The sequence below is a fragment of the Ranitomeya imitator genome, chromosome 1 (assembly GCF_032444005.1).
Source record: "Ranitomeya imitator isolate aRanImi1 chromosome 1, aRanImi1.pri, whole genome shotgun sequence".
NCBI classification, from domain to species: Eukaryota; Metazoa; Chordata; class Amphibia; order Anura; family Dendrobatidae; genus Ranitomeya; species Ranitomeya imitator.
Genome location: NC_091282.1, coordinates 780,922,378 through 780,945,376, shown reverse-complemented (window position 1 = coordinate 780,945,376; position 22,999 = coordinate 780,922,378). Strand labels below are relative to the sequence as shown.

Sequence of the window (22,999 nt, the reverse complement as noted above, 5' to 3'; positions counted from 1 at the left end):
ACTGTCTGCTGAGCTGTGTATCTAATCCTATCCTGTGTGATACTGTCTGCTGAGCCGTGTATCTAATCTTATCCTGTGTGATACTGTGTGCTGAGCCGTGTATCTAATCCTATCCTGTGTGATACTGTCTGCTGAGCTGTGTATCTAATCCTATCCTGTGTGATACTGTCTGCTGAGCCGTGTATCTAATCCTATCCTGTGTGATACTGTCTGCTGAGCTGTGTATCTAATCCCATCCTGTGTGATACTGTCTGCTGAGCTGTGTATCTAATCCTATCCTGTGTGATACTGTCTGCTGAGCTGTGTATCTAATCCTATCCTGTGTGATACTGTCTGCTGAGCTGTGTATCTAATCCTATCCTGTGTGATACTAACTGCTGAGCCGTGTATCTAATTTTTATTCAAAAATGTGACACTGTGCTGAATCTCATCCCATCACCTGTCGTTTTCCCGCAGGCCCCGCCCCTTCGGTTGGAGGACCTCGGCTATCCCGGCATGCCCCGCACTGTGGACACGTCGCTCTGGCCTTACCATAGAGCTGGGTGTCATGGGTGCTGTCGTGTTGGCGGAGCTCGGGCCGGAGCTGTAGTGGGGACATGCGACGGTGACGCTAAGCTCCCGGCCTGGTCTCCACACACTTTGTGCCCGGTGTGAGGTTCCGCTTGTGCCGGGAATTTTCGAGGGTCTCCACTCTCCTCCTACCGCCATGGCTTCCTGGTTCGGGGGTCTGGGCTCTGGCCTGGGCCAGTCCCTGGGACAGGTGGGCGGCAGCCTGTCCTCCCTGAGTGGACAGATCTCCAGCTTCACCAAGGACATGTTACTGGAGGGGGCGGAGGAGCAGCAGCAGTCCGGTAAGAGAGTGGTGACTCTAGAGAGAGCGGCCAGAGCCGGGGGATACTGTATCCTCAGAGAGGGCCACGGGAGACTGCGCCCCTATAAAGAGAGCAGCAAGAGTCACCTGGGAGACTGCGCCCCCAGAGAGTCCAGAGCCCCCAGCTGTATTGCCTTTTTTTCCTGGTACAGTCACTGTGTACATACATTACATTACTGATCCTGAGTTATATCCTGTATTATACTCCAGAGCTGCACTCACTATTCTGCTGATGCACTCACTGTGTACATACATTACATTACTGATCCTGAGTTACATCCTGTATTCTACTCCAGAGCTGCACTCATTATTCTGCTGGTGCAGTCACTGTGTACATACATTACATTACTGATCCTGAGTTACATCCTGTATTATACTCCAGAGCTGCACTCACTATTCTGCTGGTGCAGTCACTGTGTACATACATTACATTACTGATCCTGAGTTACATCCTGTATTCTACTCCAGAGCTGCACTCATTATTCTGCTGGTACAGTCACTGTGTACATACGTTACATTACTGATCCTGAGTTACATCCTGTATTCTACTCCAGAGCTGCACTCATTATTCTGCTGGTGCAGTCACTGTGTACATACATTACATTACTGATCCTGAGTTATATCCTGTATTATACTCCAGAGCTGCACTCACTATTCTGCTGGTGCAGTCACTGTGTACATACATTACATTACTGATCCTGAGTTACATCCTGTATTCTACTCCAGAGCTGCACTCATTATTCTGCTGGTACAGTCACTGTGTACATACGTTACATTACTGATCCTGAGTTACATCCTGTATTCTACTCCAGAGCTGCACTCATTATTCTGCTGGTGCAGTCACTGTGTACATACATTACATTACTGATCCGGAGTTACATCCTGTATTATACTCCAGAGCTGCACTCACTATTCTGCTGGTGCAGTCACTGTGTACATACATTACATTACTGATCCTGAGTAACATCCTGTATTCTACTCCAGAGCTGCACTCACTATTCTGCTGGTGCAGTCACTGTGTACATACATTACATTACTGACCCTGAGTTACATCCTGTATTATCCTCCACAGCTGCACTCACTATTCTGCTGGTGCAGTCACTGTGTACATACATTACATTACTGATCCTGAGTTACATCCTGTATTATACTCCAGAGCTGCACTCACTATTCTGCTGGTGCAGTCACTGTGTGCATATACAGGTCCTTCTCAAAAAATTAGCATATAGTGTTAAATTTCATTATTTACCATAATGTAATGATTACAATTAAACTTTCATATATTATAGATTCATTATCCACCAACTGAAATTTGTCAGGTCTTTTATTGTTTTAATACTGATGATTTTGGCATACAACTCCTGATAACCCAAAAAACCTGTCTCAATAAATTAGCATATCAAGAAAAGGTTCTCTAAACGACCTATTACCCTAATCTTCTGAATCAACTAATTAACTCTAAACACATGCAAAAGATACCTGAGGCTTATATAAACTCCCTGCCGGGTTCATTACTCAAAACCCCCATCATGGGTAAGACTAGCGACCTGACAGATGTCAAGAAGGCCATCATTGACACCCTCAAGCAAGAGGGTAAGACCCAGAAAGAAATTTCTCAACAAATAGGCTGTTCCCAGAGTGCTGTATCAAGGCACCTCAATGGTAAGTCTGTTGGAAGGAAACAATGTGGCAGAAAACGCTGTACAACGAGAAGAGGAGACCGGACCCTGAGGAAGATTGTGGAGAAGGACCGATTCCAGACCTTGGGGAACCTGAGGAAGCAGTGGACTGAGTCTGGTGTGGAAACATCCAGAGCCACCGTGCACAGGCGTGTGCAGGAAATGGGCTACAGGTGCCGCATTCCCCAGGTAAAGCCACTTTTGAACCATAAACAGCGGCAGAAGCGCCTGACCTGGGCTACAGAGAAGCAGCACTGGACTGTTGCTAAGTGGTCCCAAGTACTTTTTTCTGATGAAAGCAAATTTTGCATGTCATTCGGAAATCAAGTTGCCAGAGTCTGGAGGAAGACTGGGGAGAAGGAAATGCCAAAATGCCTGAAGTCCAGTGTCAAGTACCCACAGTCAGTGATGATGTGGGGTGCCATGTCAGCTGCTGGTGTTGGTCCACTGTGTTTCATCAAGGGCAGGGTCAATGCTTTATGGTGATGAAGATTTCATTTTTTCAGCACGACCTGGCACCTGCTCACAGTGCCAAAACCACTGGTAAATGGTTTAATGACCATGGTATTACTGTGCTCAATTGGCCTGCCAACTCTCCTGACGTGAACCCCATAGAGAATCTGTGGGATATTGTGAAGAGAAAGTTGAGAGACGCAAGACCCAACACTCTGGTTGAGCTTAAGGCCGCTATTGAAGCATCCTGGGCCTCCATAACATCTCAGCAGTGTCACAGGCTGATTGCCTCCATGCCACGCCGCATTGAAGCAGTCATTTCTGCCAAAGGATTCCCGACCAAGTATTGAGTGCATAACTGAACATTATTATTTGATGGTTTTTTTGTTTGTTATTAAAAAACACTTTTATTTGATTGGATGGGTGAAATATGCTAATTTATTGAGACAGGTTTTTTCGGTTATCAGGAGTTGTATGGCAAAATCATCAGTATTAAAACAATAAAAGACCTGACAAATTTCAGTTGGTGGATAATGAATCTATAATATATGAAAGTTTAATTGTAATCATTACATTATGGTAAATAATGAAATTTAACACTATATGCTAATTTTTTGAGAAGGACCTGTATTACTGATCCTGAGTTACATCCTGTATTATACTCCAGAGCTGCACTCACTATTCTGCTGGTGCAGTCACTGTGTACATACATTACATTACTGACCCTGAGTTACATCCTGTATTATCCTCCACAGCTGCACTCACTATTCTGCTGGTGCACTCACTGTGTACATACATTACATTACTGATCAGTACTGATGCGGAGTTACATTCTGTATTATACTCCAGAGCTGCACTCACAATTCTGCTGGTGCAGTCACTGTGTACATACATTACATTACTGATCAGTACTGATGCGGAGTTACATTCTGTATTATACTGTACTCCAGAGCTGCACTCAGCAGTATACAAGAGAGTGTTTATATTCGATAAAAGCAAGCAGTAAATAAGATATCAAGTTACAGAAACTCTCACAGGATAGCTGCATGAGGAAGAATTTTAATAAAGAGGTGATTTAATTTAAATCCTGCACCTCCCAGGATAGAAGCCAAGTGACCAGTACAATGAGCACATTGTAACTCTAAGCCTGCTCTAATAATGACATAAAATGGAAAGCTGAATCCTCATCAAGGTACAGGGAATGACAGCAGAAATCTGCACAAGTCAGTCTTAAAGGGCCAGTTCCAATGTATTAAGCTGATACTTCACATGATAAAAATTCCTGCAACTTAGGGTTAGGACTTGAATTATTATTTTCAAAACCTCTGCTTCCTGCCCTGTCAGTGAATGGAAAATGGAATCATTGAAGAATTAATTTTATTTTTGTATTTTTAACCCCAGACTCTAAAAAACAGAACTAACCAAATAAGTTTGTGATGCTGACAAAACTGTATTTAGTCCACGCAATTTACTGGGAGATATCAGCAGCACAAACCTCCCCCCTCCCGATAGTGTTACAATGTATCAGTCAGGAGCCATTTATCTTAAGATGATTCTCTACAATGGGACATAACAGAAAAGAACCAAATTTATCACCAAGGATTGTATCATAGTGAAAGGTGATCAGACGCCGTGACAAACCAATCCTGGAGCTGCGTGACTCAGGATCAGTAATGTAATGTATGTACACACTGACTGCACCAGCAGAATAGTGAGTGCAGCTCTGGAGTATAATACAGGATGTAACTCAGGATCAGTAATGTAATGTATGTACACACTGACTGCACCAGCAGAATAGTGAGTGCAGCTCTGGAGTATAATACAGGATGTAACTCAGGATCAGTAATGTATGTACACAGTGACTGCACCAGCAGAATAGTGAGTGCAGCTCTGGAGTATAATACAGGATGTATCTCAGGATCAGAACAGGGTAAGTAATGGTAATAAAAAGAGTTGAAGCACCACAATTGAAAGCTCTTTCACCAGTATAAAGGATTTTCTTGTCAAAAAGTATTGCTACCTCTAAATTCCGAGTAAAGGGTGGTGCACAGACAGAGTAAAAAGAGACCCCCTGTAGTTTAAATAAAGGAAAAGAAAAGTCGGCACTCACCCTCCTTTCTGAAGCCCTTTAAAGTTTTCATTGTTGTACAAGTAACAATACTGCAAAAATGATTGTGTGGCAGCAGATGCAGAAATTTCAAAAGAGAGACATGACGGACAACGCACGTTTCGCTTTGGATTGCGCTTCTACTGGTCCTGACTTTTCTTTTGTTTAACCCCTTAGTGACCGAGCCAAATTTTTGAAATCTGACCAGTGTCATTTTATGTGGTAATAACTCTGCAACGCTTCAACAAATCCCAGTGATTTTGAGATTGTTTTTTCGTGACACATTATACTTTATGATAATGGTAAATTTAGTTCAACATTTTTTGTGTTTATTTATAAAAAATATAAAAAATTTGAGAAAAATGTTAAAAAATTAGCAATTTTCTAAATTTGAATGATTATCCCTTTAATCCAGATAGTCATACAACAGCAAACCATTAATAAATAACATTTCCCACATGTCTGCTTTACATCAGCACCATTTGTAACATGTTATTTTATTTTGTTAGCATTTTAGGAGGTTTAAAAATGTAGCAGCAATTTTTCATTTTTTCAAAGAAATTTACCACATTTATTTTTTTAGGGACTTATCCATGTTTGAAGTGACTTTAGGGGTCTCATATATTGGGAAACCCCCAAACGTGATACCATTTTAAAAACAGCACCCCCTGACATATTGAAAACTGCTGTCAGGTAGTTTATTAACCCTTCAGGTGCTTTACAGGAATTAATGCAAAGTGACATGACAGAAATGAAAATGTGTATTTTTACCACCTAAATGTTGCTAACTTCTAAACAGATTACTATAGCCGTCAGACTCTAAGGCCGCTATTTGGTCATGAATTGCCATCGCAAACATCAGGACAACAAAATCATGATCTGAGGGCACCAATTGGGATAAAGAAGAAGCCCCCACACTCTGTTAACCATTTACAATGATGTAGTCACTATTGACAGCAGCATCTAAGGGGTTAAACAGATTTGGATGGTGCAAACACTGATCGTGGATGATACAGCAAGTTGTCAGCTATAGTGTACAGCCGACAGATGCTGGATTGTCATCTGTATGGGGAGGCTATTCTCTTATATCTCAGGTCAGTTAAAAGACGTATTGGCGGTCATTAAGGGGTTAAACTAAGTAATGTATGTACACAGTGACTGCACCAGCAGAATAGTGAGTGCAGCTCTGCAGTATAATACAGGATGTAACTCCGGATCAGTAATGTATGTACACAGTGACTCCACCAGCAGAATAGTGAGTGCAGCTCCGGAGTATAATACAGGATGTAACTCAGGATCAGTAATGTAATGTATGTACACAGTGACTGCACCAGCAGAATAGTGAGTGCAGCTCTGGAGTATAATACAGGATGTAACTCAGGATCAGTAATGTAATGTATGTACACAGTGACTGCACCATCAGAATAGTGAGTGCAGCTCTGGAGTATAATACAGGATGTAACTCAGGATCAGTAATGTAATGTATGTACACAGTGACTGCACCATCAGAATAGTCAGTGCAGCTCTGGAGTATAATACAGGATGTAACTCAGGATCAGTAATGTAATGTATGTACACAGTGACTGCTCCAGCAGAATAGTGTGTGCAGTTTTGGAATATGATAGAAAATATAATAATGTCATTGTGCTTTGTTATAGAGGAAGTTGCGGAGCTGCACATGTCCCGGGACATAGAGAGTGTCCAGGCTCTGCAGAGGTCCGAGGTAAGAACTGTCAGCGTCTCATCTCTCATGATTGTCTAGTTTTGATAAAGCTGTCTATCACCACGTCTGCTTTTACTTCATTTTTAGAATGAGAGGCTGAAAAAATTGTGTTCAGAACTGGAGGACAAGCTTGAGTCGGCTGAACTACAAGTAAAGCAGCAATCTGTGGACTACAGGAACCGGCTGCAGCAGAAAGAGGTGCGGGGCTTGTGCTAAACGTCTCATGTTATACTGGATGTTGTCTCACATGGTGACCTTGCCGTGTGAGCAGCTGCTATCTCTGCCGGGCATCGGCCAGTGACGGTAGTGTTACTTGCACTTAGGTGGAGATCAGCCATCTCAAGGCCAAGCTCAACTCTGTCCAAGATGAGATGCAGAAATATCAAGTCTCTGCGCAACTGTCTAGCATCTCTTTACAAGCTGCCGACTCTTCTGCCTTCATGTCCAGTATCCAGCCACCGCTCTCCAGCTTTCAAGGAGACGATATGGACTTTGGGGATGTTATTTGGTCTCAGCAAGAAATCAACACGCTATCCAGTGAGGTGTCCAGACTGAAGGCAGAGGTGTCTCACTGGAGGCACATGGCACAGGTGAGCCCCGACATATAGTGGTCTTCTGGATTGGCAAGCAGTGCAACTTGCCAAATGCTAATTAAGTAATTTGCACACTGTTAGGCAATGTTCACACTTTGCAGATTCCACTGCGGATTTTTCCGCAGCAGAATTCCTAAATCCGCAGTGAAAACCCATCGCGTTTTTTACTGCGGTTTCTTCTGCGGATTTTCATCTGCAGTTTTCTATTGGAGCAGGTGAAAATCCGCAGAAAAGAAGTGACATGCTGCGGAATGTAATCCGCAGCGTTTCCGCGCGGATTTTTCTGTAGCATGTGCACAGCGTTTTTTGTTTCCCATAGGTTTACATTGTAATGTAAACTCATGGGAAACTGCTGCGGATCCGCTGCGGTCAAATCCGCTGCGGATCCGCAGCAAAATCCGCTGCGGATCCGCAGCAAAATCCGCAAAGTGTGAACATAGCCTTAGGATTCGTCCCAGCTAGTTTTAGGCTTTTTTTATTTTGCTGAAAGTTTGCTCTGGTGTGAAAGTCACTGTAAAGGGTGATTTTTTTTCTACTGACTTAGGCTATGTGCACACGTTGAGGAAAGTCCGGACTGATTTTGGTAAATCCGCAGGTTAACCGCACTGCGGATTTACCGCGTTTTTTTTTCTCAAATTTCACATACGGTTTTACACCTGCGGATTCCTATTATGGAGCAGGTGTAAACCGTTGCGGAATCCGCACAAAGAATTGACATGCCGCAGAAAAAACTGTGTTTCCGCTCGTTTTTTTCCCAGCATGGGCACTACGGATTTGGTTTTCCATAGGTTTACATGGTACTGTACACCGCATGGGGAAACTGCTGCAGATCTGCATCGTCAAAAACGCTACGGATCCACTGTAAAAACCGCAACATGTGAACATTGCCTCAGTTATTTTTTTGCATTGCCGTAGCACAGTGATGCTGTCAAAGTGACGATCCAGGGCGTTTATTGGTTGTATTCAGCACTTGTGAATCTTGTGTTGCTGTCAGTACTGCAAGTCGCTGCTCTGCTCTTCTTTTGCTGCTGTGCAATTGTAGGGTAGTGCACATGAGCTGTCCTATAAAAATTATCCCCTTCAAGACCTTGCCCTTTTTCGGTTTTTCACTCCCCTTTTTCCCAGAGCCATAACTTTTTTTATTTTTCCTTCAATTTGGCCATGTGAGGGCTTATTTTTTGCAGGCCAAGTTGTAATTTTGAGCGACATCATTGGTTTTAGCATGTCGTGTAGTAGAAACCGGGAAAAGAATCCTAGTGCGATGAAATTGCAAAAATAGTGCAATCCTACACTTGTTTTTTGTTTGGCTTTTCTGCTAGGTTCACTAAATGCTAAAACTGACCAGCCATTATTATTCTCCATGTCATTAAGAGTTCATAGACACCTAACATGTCTAGGTTATGTTTTATCTAAGTGGCTACAAAAATTCCAAACTTTGCTAAAAAAAAAAAAAAATGCGCAATTCTCCGATACTGTAGTGTCTCCATTTTTTTGATCTGGGGTCAGGTGAGGGCTATTTTTTTGCGTGCCGAGCTGACGTTTTTAATGATACCATTTTGGTGCAGATACGTTCTTTTGATCGCCCGTTATTACATTTTAATGATATGTCATGGCGACCAAAGAAACGTAATTCTGGCGTTCCGATTTTTTTTTTCTCACTACACCTTTTAGCGGTCAGGTTAATCCTTTAATTGATCGGGTGATTCTGAACGTGGCGATACCAAATATGTGTAGGTTTGATTTTTTTTTTTTTTTTAATTGTATTATTTTGAATGGGGCGAAAGGGGGGTGATTTAAACTTTTATATTTTTTTTTTTATTTTTTTCATATTTTTTAAAACCTTTTTCTTTATTTTTTTTTTTTTACCTTTGCCATGCTTCAATAGCCTCCATGGGAGACTAGAAGCTTGCATAATTGGATTGGCTCTGCTACGTAGGAGCGATCGTCAGATCGCCCCTATGTAGTAGTAGATTTACTGCATTGCTATGAGCGCTGACCACAGTGTGGCGCTCATAGCAATCTGACATCAACAACCATAGAGGTCTCAAGGAGACCTCAGGTTGTCATGCCGGCGCATCGCTGACCCCCGATCATGTGACGGGGTCGGCGTTGCGCTCATTTCCGGCCCGATGGCCGGAAGCAGTAGTTAAATGCCACTGTCAGCATTTGACAGCGGCATTTAAGTAGTTAATAGCGGCGGGTGAATCGCGATTTCACCCGCCGTCATTGTGGGCACATGTCAGCTGTTCAAAACAGCTGACATGTCCCGGCTTTGATGCGGGCTCACCGCTGGAGCCCACATCAAAGCAGGGGATCTGACCTCCGCAGTAATAGTATGGCGGAGGTCGTGAAGGGGTTACAGAGATGGTTATTGATATCCTATCATTAGAATAAGTTATTGATATCAGGTGTGAATCTGACACCCATCACCCCACTGATCAGCTGTACAGAGGGAACAGCACAGCTCCATACACTTTGTAGTGGACAATCTTGGTACTGCAGTTCTGATCACCTCATTAGTAGTGATGAGCGAGTATACTCGTGGCTCGGGTTTTCCTGAGCATGCTCGGGTGGTCTCCGAGTATTTGTGACTGCTTGGAGATTTAGTTTTCCTTGCCGCAGCTTCATGATTTGCGACCACTCGACAGCTTGATTACATGTGGGGATTCCCTAACAACCAAGCAACCCCGGCGTGTACTCAGGCTTGCTAGCAGCTGTAAATCATGCAGTTGCGTCAACAAAAACGAAATCTCCGAGCAGTCACAAATACTCGGAGACCACCCGAGCAACGAGTATACTCGCTCATCACTACTCATTAGAGCTGAGCTGCAGTACCGAGAATAGCCACTACAGTGTATGGCGCTGTGCTAGGCGCCAGGCTTTGGACCTCCACCAATCTGATATTATTGATCTATCTTAAGAATAGGTAATGACTAGTGATGAGCGAGTGTACTCGTTGCTCTGGTTTTCCCGAGCACGCTCGGGTGACCTCCGAGTATTTATGACTGCTCGGAAATGTAGTTTTCATCGTGGCAGCTGAATGATTTACAGCTACTACCCAGGCTGAGTACATGTGGGGGTTGCCTGGTTGCTAGGGAATCCCCACATGTTATCAAACAGGCTAGTAGCTGTAAATCATTTAGCTGCCACGATGAAAACTAAATCTCCGATCAGTCATAAATACTCGGAGAACCCCCGAGTGTGCTCTGGAAAACTCGAGCAACGAGTACACTTGCTCATCACTAGTACTGACGAAGTCCAGGGCAACCCTTTCATTGCAGCTGGCAATGCCCCTTTCTATAGGATGATTTTTGTACTTGTTGCCAGGTGGTTTACAGCTGATCCCTACGGGCACACATACTCAATAATTTGCTCATCATTAGGAACATTAATGAAAATGATTTGAGCTTAGGCCTCTTTCACACTTCCGTTTTTCTCCTTCGCCTCATTGGGGGACACAGACCGTGGGACACAGACCGTGGGTGTATGCTGCTGCCAATAGGAGGCTGACACTAAGTAATACAAAGAAAGTGATCTCCTCCCCTGCAGTATACACCCTCCTGCTGGCTCTCAGCTCCTCCCCTGCAGTATACACCCTCCTGCTGGCTCTCGGCTCCTCCCCTGCAGTATACACCCTCCTGCTGGCTCTCAGCTCCTCCCTGCAGTATACACCCTCCTGCTGGCTCTCAGCTCCTCCCCTACAGTATACACCCTCCTGCTGGCTCTCGGCTCCTCCCCTGCAGTATACACCCTCCTGCTGGCTCTCAGCTCCTCCCTGCAGTATACATCCTCCTGCTGGCTCTCAGCTCCTCCCCTGCAGTATACACCCTCCTGCTGGCTCTCAGCTCCTCCCCTGCAGTATACACCCTCCTGCTGGCTCTCGGCTCCCCCCCTGCAGTATACACCCTCCTGCTGGCTCTCGGCTCCTCCCCTGCAGTATACACCCTCCTGCTGGCTCTCAGCTCCTCCCCTGCAGTATACACCCTCCTGCTGGCTCTCAGCTCCTCCCTGCAGTATACATCCTCCTGCTGGCTCTCAGCTCCTCCCCTGCAGTATACATCCTCCTGCTGGCTCTCAGCTCCTCCCCTGCAGTATACACCCTCCTGCTGGCTCTCAGCTCCTCCCCTGCAGTATACACCCTCCTGCTGGCTCTCGGCTCCTCCCCTGCAGTATACACCCTCCTGCTGGCTCTCAGCTCCTCCCTGCAGTATACATCCTCCTGCTGGCTCTCAGCTCCTCCCCTGCAGTATACATCCTCCTGCTGGCTCTCAGCTCCTCCCCTGCAGTATACACCCTCCTGCTGGCTCTCAGCTCCTCCCCTGCAGTATACACCCTCCTGCTGGCTCTCGGCTCCTCCCCTGCAGTATACACCCTCCTGCTGGCTCTCGGCTCCTCCCCTGCAGTATACACCCTCCTGCTGGCTCTCGGCTCCCCCCCTGCAGTATACACCCTCCTGCTGGCTCTCGGCTCCTCCCCTGCAGTATACACCCTCCTGCTGGCTCTCGGCTCCTCCCCTGCAGTATACACCCTCCTGCTGGCTCTCAGCTCCTCCCTGCAGTATACATCCTCCTGCTGGCTCTCAGCTCCTCCCCTGCAGTATACATCCTCCTGCTGGCTCTCAGCTCCTCCCCTGCAGTATACACCCTCCTGCTGGCTCTCAGCTCCTCCCCTGCAGTATACACCCTCCTGCTGGCTCTCAGCTCCTCCCCTGCAGTATACACCCTCCTGCTGGCTCTCGGCTCCTCCCCTGCAGTATACACCCTCCTGCTGGCTCTCGGCTCCTCCCCTGCAGTATACACCCTCCTGCTGGCTCTCGGCTCCTCCCCTGCAGTATACACCCTCCTGCTGGCTCTCGGCTCCTCCCCTGCAGTATACACCCTCCTGCTGGCTCTCGGCTCCTCCCTGCAGTATACATCCTCCTGCTGGCTCTCGGCTCCTCCCCTGCAGTATACACCCTCCTGCTGGCTCTCGGCTCCTCCCCTGCAGTATACACCCTCCTGCTGGCTCTCGGCTCCTCCCCTGCAGTATACACCCTCCTGCTGGCTCTCGGCTCCTCCCCTGCAGTATACACCCTCCTGCTGGCTCTCGGCTCCTCCCCTGCAGTATACACCCTCCTGCTGGCTCTCGGCTCCTCCCCTGCAGTATACACCCTCCTGCTGGCTCTCAGCTCCTCCCCTGCAGTATACACCCTCCTGCTGGCTCTCAGCTCCTCCCCTGCAGTTTACACCCTCCTGCTGGCTCTCAGCTCCTCCCCTGCAGTATACACCCTCCTGCTGGCTCTCGGCTCCTCCCCTGCAGTATACACCCTCCTGCTGGCTCTCGGCTCCTCTCCTGCAGTATACACCCTCCTGCTGGCTCTCAGCTCCTCCCCTGCAGTATACACCCTCCTGCTGGCTCTCGGCTCCTCCCCTGCAGTATACACCCTCCTGCTGGCTCTCAGCTAACCAGTTCTTGCTTAGTGTCTGTAGGAGGCACATGGGTCTGTTTCAGACCCCAATGTTTTTATTTTATTGTTTACTTTTCTGTAAATTTTTATTTTTTAATTAACGGAGTGAAGGGGGCGACGGTTCCTTTCAAGGTTCCGATCTCCCCCGAACCATCAACAGGCGAGCACGGCGAGTATACCTCCCCGTTCCCTCTCCTGCGACGTGGGAAGCCATGCCTGAGCTCACTTCAGGGGCGACTGTTCCTTCATGGTCCCGATCTCCCCACACCAGCAACAGGCGACCACATGGAGTGTCGCCTCCATGTATCCTCTCCTGGAGCCAGGCCTAATGCCGGACAACTGGCCCTGTCCACCCGGACTGAACTCCGTGGCTGTACAGAGGCCCCTCTCTATGGCGTCCGAGCAGCCCCCACTGTCCCACCACTGTGAAAGCGGATGGCACAAGGAGGCGAACGGTTCCTCTCCACCTCCCTAACAAAGGGATGATGGATTGAGGCTTATCCCTGCACCGTCCACGCTACACAGAACAGCGCTGAAACCCACATCCGCGGCGGCTCCATGCCAGGACGCGCATCAATGGTGAGTGGATCCATCTTTAGAGGGATATTCACATGCTGACAGGCAGCCTCAGCCACTTCCCTGTGGCCCACCTCTCTGAGGTAACGCTCTGGATGGCTGCAAAAATTTAGTCCCCGGCTTCGGCCGATTTGTAGGCCGCATCCTGGAAGTCTTGCCTGGAACGACCCACTGGTGACTTCCGCCGGCTACAGAAATTTAGGCCCCGGCTTAGGCCTATTCAACATCGTGCCTGTGGCTCCGCCCCCCAAATTGGCTCTTCTCGCTCTCTGCGAGATTTTATCAACTCTGCAGCTCCCGGTGGCCATCTTGGTCCACCCGGCCAGCTCACACTGGGGTGACAGTATTTTTGCATTAAAGGGGCACATCGACTCTACATCAGTACCCGGGTAAGGAAGTACCTGGTCTGGTCTTAAAGGCATATGGCCAGTATTCCCTGTCTTAAAGGCATATGACCAGTATTCCCTGGTCTTAAAGGCGCATGACCAGTATTCCCTGGTCTTAAAGGCGCATGACCAGTATTCCCTGGTCTTAAAGGTGCATGACCAGTATTCTCTGGTCTTAAAGGTGCATGACCAGTATTCTCTGGTCTTAAAGGTGCATGACCAGTATTCTCTGGTCTTAAAGGTGCATGACCAGTATTCTCTGGTCTTAAAGGTGCATGACCAGTATTCCCCGATCTTAAAGGCGCATTGCCGGTATTTCCCGGTCTTAAAGGCGCATGGCCGGTATTTCCCGGTCTTAAAGGCGCATGACCAGTGTTCTCTGTTCTTACAGGCGCATGACCAGTATTCCCTGGTCTTAAAGGCGTATGACCAATATTTCCTGGTCTTAAAGGTGCATGACCAGTATTCCCTGGTCTTAAAGGCGCTTGATCAGTCCGAGGAGCCCTCCGCCGCCGACCCCAGCTTTATCCTCTAGTTCCCCTCAGTGGACTTCTTCACTGACCAATCCATGGTTCTCTGACCAAGAGATTGAATCCCTCTGTGTACCCTCTGTGTTTGGAGTGCTCGCAGGACCAATATACATGGTCCCTATCCTACATGGGAGCCGTCGGCTAGCAGGGGCCGCAAGTATTCTAGAAACGTGCAGGCGTCTAGAAAACGGAAGTTTTTCGTTTCCTGCTCCCTCACCAATGATTTGATGACAAAAGGCTCTGAATATGGATTGGATATTGCCTGAGCTTGCCAGAGCTTCAGAGACTAAACTCCCTCGAGAGCATTTGCCATTCAACTCGGATAAGCGATTCACTGGACAGAAGCCTCTACGTGGGATGCCATGCCTGGCCTGTTTTTTAAGGGCGACGGGTCCTTTAAAGGGCACCGATCTCCCCACACCATCAACAGACGAGCACACGGAGTGTCGTCTCCATGTTTCCTCTTCTGCATCCAGGCCTAACGCCAGACAACCTGTCCTGTCCATCTGGAGACCTGTACTCTGTGGACATATAGAGGCACCCTTTTTGGCGTACGAGCTCCCCCCTCTGCATCACCACTATTTAATGGATGATGCAAGAGGGCGGACAATTCCTCTCCACTTCCCTGTTAAGAGGTTGATGGATCGATGGTGCCTAATTTTTATCTCTGCACCGTGAAAAGAGGAGATGGCAAGAGACTATGACCTGCTGGATGCAGCCGCACATTCTGCCATGGGGCAGATTAACCGGGTAGAATCTCCTGTGGTATTCCTACCAGTATCCCTACCTGATGGGTCATCAATTAAAAATACCACGGACTGTCAGATAGCAAATCTGGTTCGTTCCGTCTTGCGGCTTCGAGTCCAGCGCTCTATCCTCCCTAGCTGCCGCATGGATTGCTAGAGCAATGGTCTCCTGGCTGGAGACCTTAACTACCTTGATTCACACCAGCAACAACTGGCCAATCAAATCATTTGACCGGGAGACTGACAAAGGATTGTATAAGGATTGTCCAGCACAGTCTAGATCTAAGGGATCTTGGTTCCAAACAGGGGAACGAAAAGTAAGATCGACCCTGGACCTCAAACTTCTAACAACCTTTGACATGGTCCTCCTTCTTTGGATGGAGTTCCTCCGCTCAGCCATTACTTCAACAGAAAAAGGTGCAGTTTCCGGCATCCATCAACATTCGGGTTGCTTGCCCTCTGCAAAAACTCCTTCGCCTTTCCATTCGTCAACAGCATTTTCATGTCACAACCTTGTCCTTTGGCCTTGCTTCCGCACCCAGAGTGTTCGCTCGGGTTATGGCGGATGTCATGTTTCTCTTGCACTCTAGAGGCGTGCTCGTCCTGCCCTGTTTGGTCTGTCTAGCCGCCCTTCCAGGACTACGCTGAGTCGTCTATATCTCTTGCGATACCTTCTCTCCTGGGCTGGCAGCTACACTTAGACAAGTTCTCCTCATTTCCAGCCCAGCAGATATCCTTTTTGAGGATGATCCTGCACACTTCTAGAAGGATGGTAATTCTTCCTCGAGACAAGGTCATGGCCCTTCAACAGGGAGCTCGCGCAAGGAGAGTTCTGAGGACTTGATTACTCACCCCTCATTTCATTCGATTTGCTAAGAGAGTTCTGAGCAAAAATGGTGACGACAATGGAAACGGTTTCCTTCGCTCCGCTCGTTTTCAGCAAGTCAAATAGACTTTCAGACAATAGTCTCTGAGCTCCTTCTTTATCCAGGGCCTTTCTCCCGGTTCAATGGTTATTAGTAACTACCAATGCCAGTCTTCTTCTCCCCATCATTGTTCTGGAGATCCGAACGGTAGTCTTACATCAGGTCCACTGCCTTCTGGCGGGTCACCCTATCCGAATTCAATTGGATAATGTCACGGCCTTACGTCAGTCATCTAGCAGGTACCCACGATCAGGCGCCATGACCGAGGTACCTCACTTTCTCTGATGGGCCAAAGTCTATTATTCGGTGATCTCGGCAGTATATATCCCAGAAGTAGAACTCTGAACGGCAAACAAATTCAGCCGTCAGGGTTCCGCCTCAAGTCAGTGGGAACTTCACCCGACAGATCTGTCCTTACTGGAGCTCTCCAGTTGTAGGTGGGATGACATCCAGACTGAAGGCCAATGTACTCGAGTTCGTGGTTCGGCCTCGAGATCCAAGAGCCATCGCTCTCCATGCTCTGGTTCTGCCGTGGTACCAGTTTCCATAACTCCCCTTCCACTGCTTCCGAAAGCCTTTCGGAAGCAGAAAGGGGCCCCAGTGATCCTCAGAGATCCGCACTGACCACGTCCGTTTTTTGTTTGCGGAGCTAGTATCTTCTCGCCTTATCGCAGCACAACTGCAAGTAGGGACTTTCTCACAGGGAGTTTTCACACGTAGTTCTTCCCTATCGCATACCGTTAGATCATTGGGACCTTATTATTCCTAGGAGCCTTACAGTAGGCTCCTTTTTCATCCGGGCAGACTTGACTATCAGGGAAAGTCGTCCCCTTCTCCTCTGCGATATTCTCACTCTGACGAGTCTTATTGTTATTGATCTCCTACTGCTTTTGCACCGAACTGGTTAGCTGAGAGCCAGCAGGAGGGTATATACTGCAGGGGAGGAGCTAACTTTTTTTTTTGTATCACTTAGTGTCGGCCTCCTATTGGCAGCAGCATACACCCACGGTCTGTGTCCCACGGTCTGTGTCCCCCAATGAATGGTTCGGAGAAAAGGATTTTACGGTGAGTACACAAAAATCCCTATTTTACAATCAGTCACAATCCATCAAAATGTTGACACGGATCCTGTGCAGATTGTAAAAAACGGGTGCCCTGGGTCCGTTTTTTTTTATGGATCCGTCGAGACTATGTGCACATGTTGTGTATGCGTCTTCGCCGCTTTTTTCCGCTGAGAAAACGTATGCATAACACAGTCCAGGTTAAAAATAATAATAAAAAAAAATCATGATATTCTTACATTCCAGCGTCCTCCGCAGCCTTCCCGATGCTCGCTATGCTGCCGGCAGCTCCCGTTCCCAGTAATTCCTTGTGATCAATGACCTGTGATGACGTAGCGGTCTCACGAGATCGCTGCGTCATCGGGTCATTTCGCAAGGCATTACTGGGAATGGGAGCTGCCAGCAGCATCAAGAAGGCTACGGGGACGCCAGAACAGAAGCATCTCTACTGGTCACAGAAGGTGCAAAAAGTGTCAGAGAACCTCCAAAAGCAGATGAGTGGAAGCATGTGACCAAAAGAAGCAAGAAGACCATGGAGAAATCACCAACCACACAACTGAAGAACCGATATCAAATCTTTGTAGAGGATGAAGATGGCACACCTAAGAATGAAGCAATACCAGCAAGCAAAAAAGAAAAGGGCACACAGCAACAAGTGACAGCAAAAAGTACAGCCAAGAAGCAACGAAGAGTGGTGGTGGTGGGAGACTCACTACTGAGAGGCACCGAAGCAGCCATCTGCAGACCGGACATAACTGCAAGAGAAGTATGCTGCCTTCCAGGTGCGATGATCAAGGATGTGACCGATAGGATACCAAAGCTCTTCAGCTCCAAGGACGTCCACCCATTTCTTCTGATACATGTTGGCACCAATGACACGGCAAGGAAGGACCTACCGACAATCTGCAAGGACTTTGAAGAGTTGGGGAAGAAAGTAAAGGAACTGGATGCACAGGTAGTTTTTTCTTCTATCCTTCCAGTAGACGGGCATGGCACCAGGAGATGGAACAGGATCCTTGATGCAAACAACTGGCTAAGACGATGGTGCAGACAACAAGGATTTGGATTCCTGGACCACGGTGTGAATTACTGGTATGATGGACTCCTCGCCAGAGACGGACTACACCTCAACAAACCTGGGAAACACACATTCGCCAGAAGACTCGCTACACTCATCAGGAGGGCGTTAAACTAGAAGAAGAGGGGACGGGAAGAAAAACATTAGACTCGAACAAAGACGACCCAGGAAAACATACTCAGAAGGGAGGTAAGAACATTTCTAAAACAATCCACAGTGAGGAGATTGGAACAAAACAAAATCCTCTAAACTGCATGCTCGCAAACGCCAGAAGCCTGACAAACAAGATGGAAGAACTAGAAGCAGAAATATCTACAGGTAACTTTGACATAGTGGGAATAACCGAGACATGGTTAGATGAAAGCTATGACTGGGCAGTTAACTTACAGGGTTACAGTCTGTTTAGAAAGGATCGTAAAAATCGGAGAGGAGGAGGGGTTTGTCTCTATGTAAAGTCTTGTCTAAAGTCCACTTTAAGGGAGGATATTAGCGAAGGGAATGAGGATGTCGAGTCCATATGGGTTGAAATTCATGGAGGGAAAAATGGTAACAAAATTCTCATTGGGGTCTGTTACAAACCCCCAAATATAACAGAAAGCATGGAAAGTCTACTTCTAAAGCAGATAGATGAAGCTGCAACCCATAATGAGGTCCTGGTTATGGGGGACTTTAACTACCCGGATATTAACTGGGAAACAGAAACCTGTGAAACCCATAAAGGCAACAGGTTTCTGCTAATAACCAAGAAAAATTATCTTTCACAATTGGTGCAGAATCCAACCAGAGGAGCAGCACTTTTAGACCTAATACTATCTAATAGACCTGACAGAATAACAAATCTGCAGGTGGTTGGGCATTTAGGAAATAGCGACCACAATATTGTGCAGTTTCACCTGTCTTTCACTAGGGGGACTTGTCAGGGAGTCACAAAAACATTGAACTTTAGGAAGGCAAAGTTTGAACAGCTTAGAGATGCCCTTAATCTGGTAGACTGGGACAATATCCTCAGAAATGAGAATACAGATAATAAATGGGAAATGTTTAAGAACATCCTAAATAGGCAGTGTAAGCGGTTTATACCTTGTGGGAATAAAAGGACTAGAAATAGGAAAAACCCAATGTGGCTAAACAAAGAAGTAAGACAGGCAATTAACAGTAAAAAGAAAGCATTTGCACTACTAAAGCAGGATGGCACCATTGAAGCTCTAAAAAACTATAGGGAGAAAAATACTTTATCTAAAAAACTAATTAAAGCTGCCAAAAAGGAAACAGAGAAGCACATTGCTAAGGAGAGTAAAACTAATCCCAAACTGTTCTTCAACTATATCAATAGTAAAAGAATAAAAACTGAAAATGTAGGCCCCTTAAAAAATAGTGAGGAAAGAATGGTTGTAGATGACGAGGAAAAAGCTAACATATTAAACACCTTCTTCTCCACGGTATTCACGGTGGAAAATGAAATGCTAGGTGAAATCCCAAGAAACAATGAAAACCCTATATTAAGGGTCACCAATCTAACCCAAGAAGAGGTGCGAAACCGGCTAAATAAGATTAAAATAGATAAATCTCCGGGTCCGGATGGCATACACCCACGAGTACTAAGAGAACTAAGTAATGTAATAGATAAACCATTATTTCTTATTTTTAGTGACTCTATAGCGACAGGGTCTGTTCCGCAGGACTGGCGCATAGCAAATGTGGTGCCAATATTCAAAAAGGGCTCTAAAAGTGAACCTGGAAATTATAGGCCAGTAAGTCTAACCTCTATTGTTGGTAAAATATTTGAAGGGTTTCTGAGGGATGTTATTCTGGATTATCTCAATGAGAATAACTGTTTAACTCCATATCAGCATGGGTTTATGAGAAATCGCTCCTGTCAAACCAATCTAATCAGTTTTTATGAAGAGGTAAGCTATAGACTGGACCACGGTGAGTCATTGGATGTGGTATATCTCGATTTTTCCAAAGCGTTTGATACCGTGCCGCACAAGAGGTTGGTACACAAAATGAGAATGCTTGGTCTGGGGGAAAATGTGTGTAAATGGGTTAGTAACTGGCTTAGTGATAGAAAGCAGAGGGTGGTTATAAATGGTATAGTCTCTAACTGGGTCGCTGTGACCAGTGGGGTACCGCAGGGGTCAGTATTGGGACCTGTTCTCTTCAACATATTCATTAATGATCTGGTAGAAGGTTTACACAGTAAAATATCGATATTTGCAGATGATACAAAACTATGTAAAGCAGTTAATACAAGAGAAGATAGTATTCTGCTACAGATGGATCTGGATAAGTTGGAAACTTGGGCTGAAAGGTGGCAGATGAGGTTTAACAATGATAAATGTAAGGTTATACACATGGGAAGAGGGAATCAATATCACCATTACACACTGAACGGGAAACCACTGGGTAAATCTGACAGGGAGAAGGACTTGGGGATCCTAGTTAATGATAAACTTACCTGGAGCAGCCAGTGCCAGGCAGCAGCTGCCAAGGCAAACAGGATCATGGGGTGCATTAAAAGAGGTCTGGATACACATGATGAGAGCATTATACTGCCTCTGTACAAATCCCTAGTTAGACCGCACATGGAGTACTGTGTCCAGTTTTGGGCACCGGTGCTCAGGAAGGATATAATGGAACTAGAGAGAGTACAAAGGAGGGCAACAAAATTAATAAAGGGGATGGGAGAACTACAATACCCAGATAGATTAGCGAAATTAGGATTATTTAGTCTAGAAAAAAGACGACTGAGGGGCGATCTAATAACCATGTATAAGTATATAAGGGGACAATACAAATATCTCGCTGAGGATCTGTTTATACCAAGGAAGGTGACGGGCACAAGGGGGCATTCTTTGCGTCTGGAGGAGAGAAGGTTTTTCCACCAACATAGAAGAGGATTCTTTACTGTTAGGGCAGTGAGAATCTGAAATTGCTTGCCTGAGGAGGTGGTGATGGCGAACTCAGTCGAGGGGTTCAAGAGAGGCCTGGATGTCTTCCTGGAGCAGAACAATATTGTATCATACAATTATTAGGTTCTGTAGAAGGACGTAGATCTGGGTACTTATTATGATGGAATATAGGCTGAACTGGATGGACAAATGTCTTTTTTCGGCCTTACTAACTATGTTACTATGTTACTATGTAATATCACGTTTTGGTTTTTTTTTAACATTATATCTTTTTACTATTGATGCTGCATAAGCAGCATCAATAGTAAAAAGAGAGAGGGCGCATTTCCCGTCAGCTCACTTTCAAAAGACTGCATCCGTCGCTGGATTCCTGCTTTTGACAGTCACTGAGCGATTTTCTGACGTACAGAAAAAATGTTCCTCTGTGCATTATCTCTGACCGACTGACAGCAATTTTACGACGGATCCAGTGCACGACGGATGAAACGGAAGGCCATCCGTCACAATCCGTCACTAATACAAGTCTACAAGAAAAAAGACGGATCCAGCAGAAACATTTGCTGGATCTGTTTTTTTCACAAAACGACGCATTGCGACGGAAAAAGAAAGACAGACGTGTGAAAGAGGCCTTAGCGATGTAACCTTCTTTCTCTTCATGGACTCCCTCAGTATTCCTACAAGGACAGTAGTTATCATAGACGAGGTCGCCTCTTTACACTTATTGATGGTGATTTGATTTATCTTTTCAGTCTTCAAAACTTCAAGGGTCCCCGAACACCGAGACCAGCGAGATCTGCACGCTGCAACATACCGTGAAGGTCAGAATTGGTGGATACTTGTTGTTTTTTTTTTTTTCCGTATTTGCACAAGTCCAAAGTATTGAGGAACTGCCTGTTAATGTTGTTTAATGCTGTACGGGGGTGACCCCGGGGTGAGATGGTGCTGTGCTAGAGCGGCCCCGGAGGAGGAAGCGGCTGCGCTGTGTGTGGTCAGCTCCAGGTGAGGTGGAGCTGTGCTGGGGTGGCTTCAGAGTAGAAAGCTGTGGCGTTTTGTGGGGGTTTAAGCTGTGCTAGTTCAGCCCCGGAGGAGGAGGTGGCGGCACTCTGTGGGGGCGGCCCCAGAGTAGGAAGTGGCTGCGCTGTAATGGGGGATGACTCCGTAAGAGGAGGCAGAGCTGTTTTTAGGGCAGTGACGGACCCAGGTGAGGTGGAACTGTTCTAGGGCAGCCCCGGAAGAGTAAGCCGGGGCGCTGTTTTGGGGCGGCTCTGGAGGAAGAGCCAAAGCCGTTCTAGGGTGTCCCGGGTGAGGTGGAATCTCGGGCGATGTGCAGGATCGGCCCCCTTGGGAGGTGTAACTTCAGGCAGTACGTGTGGTCGGACCCGGGGAAGTTGGAACCTCAGGTGATGTGTGGGGTCGCCCCCCCCCGTGGGAGGCGGGATCTCAGGCGATGTGCAGGGTCTGCCTCTCGTGGGGGTGGGACCTTAGTCGATGTCCGGTGTCAATCCCCATGGGAGGCGGAACAGTAGGCGATGTGTAGGGTCGGCCCCAGTGGGAGGCAAACCTCAGGCAATGTGGGAAATGGGATCCGAAGCGATGTGCGGGCTCGGCCCCCGTGTGAGGCGGGACCTCAAGCGATGTGCGGAGTTGACCCCTGTGGGAGGCGGGACCTCAGGCAATGTGCGGGCTCGGCCCCCGTGGGAGACGGGACCTCAGGCCACTGTGGGAGGCTGGACCTCAGGCGATGTGCTGGGTCAGGCCCCTGTGGGAGGTGGGACCTCAGGCAATGTTGCGGGGTCAGGCCACTGTGGGAGGTGGGACCTCAGGCGTTGTTGCAGGGTCAGTCCCCTGTGTGAGGCGGGACCTCAGGCGATGTGTGGGGCCGCACAGATGCAGACACAGCCCTTTATTGTGC

At 47.0% G+C, this 22,999-nt stretch overlaps 1 protein-coding gene across 1 annotated transcript in view; it reads left to right on the top strand.

Annotated features, from left to right (window-relative positions):
- Positions 1–502: 502 nt before the first annotated feature.
- TRIP11 (thyroid hormone receptor interactor 11) overlaps positions 503–22,999 on the top strand; it is a 93,146-nt gene continuing 70,649 nt past the window's right edge. The window contains exons 1-5 of the mRNA XM_069736834.1: positions 503–851; positions 6,769–6,833; positions 6,921–7,031; positions 7,157–7,423; positions 21,837–21,905. Of these exons, the coding sequence (XP_069592935.1) occupies positions 707–851; positions 6,769–6,833; positions 6,921–7,031; positions 7,157–7,423; positions 21,837–21,905 (657 nt within the window). The 5' untranslated portion in view covers positions 503–706. The remainder of the gene's footprint in view (positions 852–6,768; positions 6,834–6,920; positions 7,032–7,156; positions 7,424–21,836; positions 21,906–22,999) is intronic.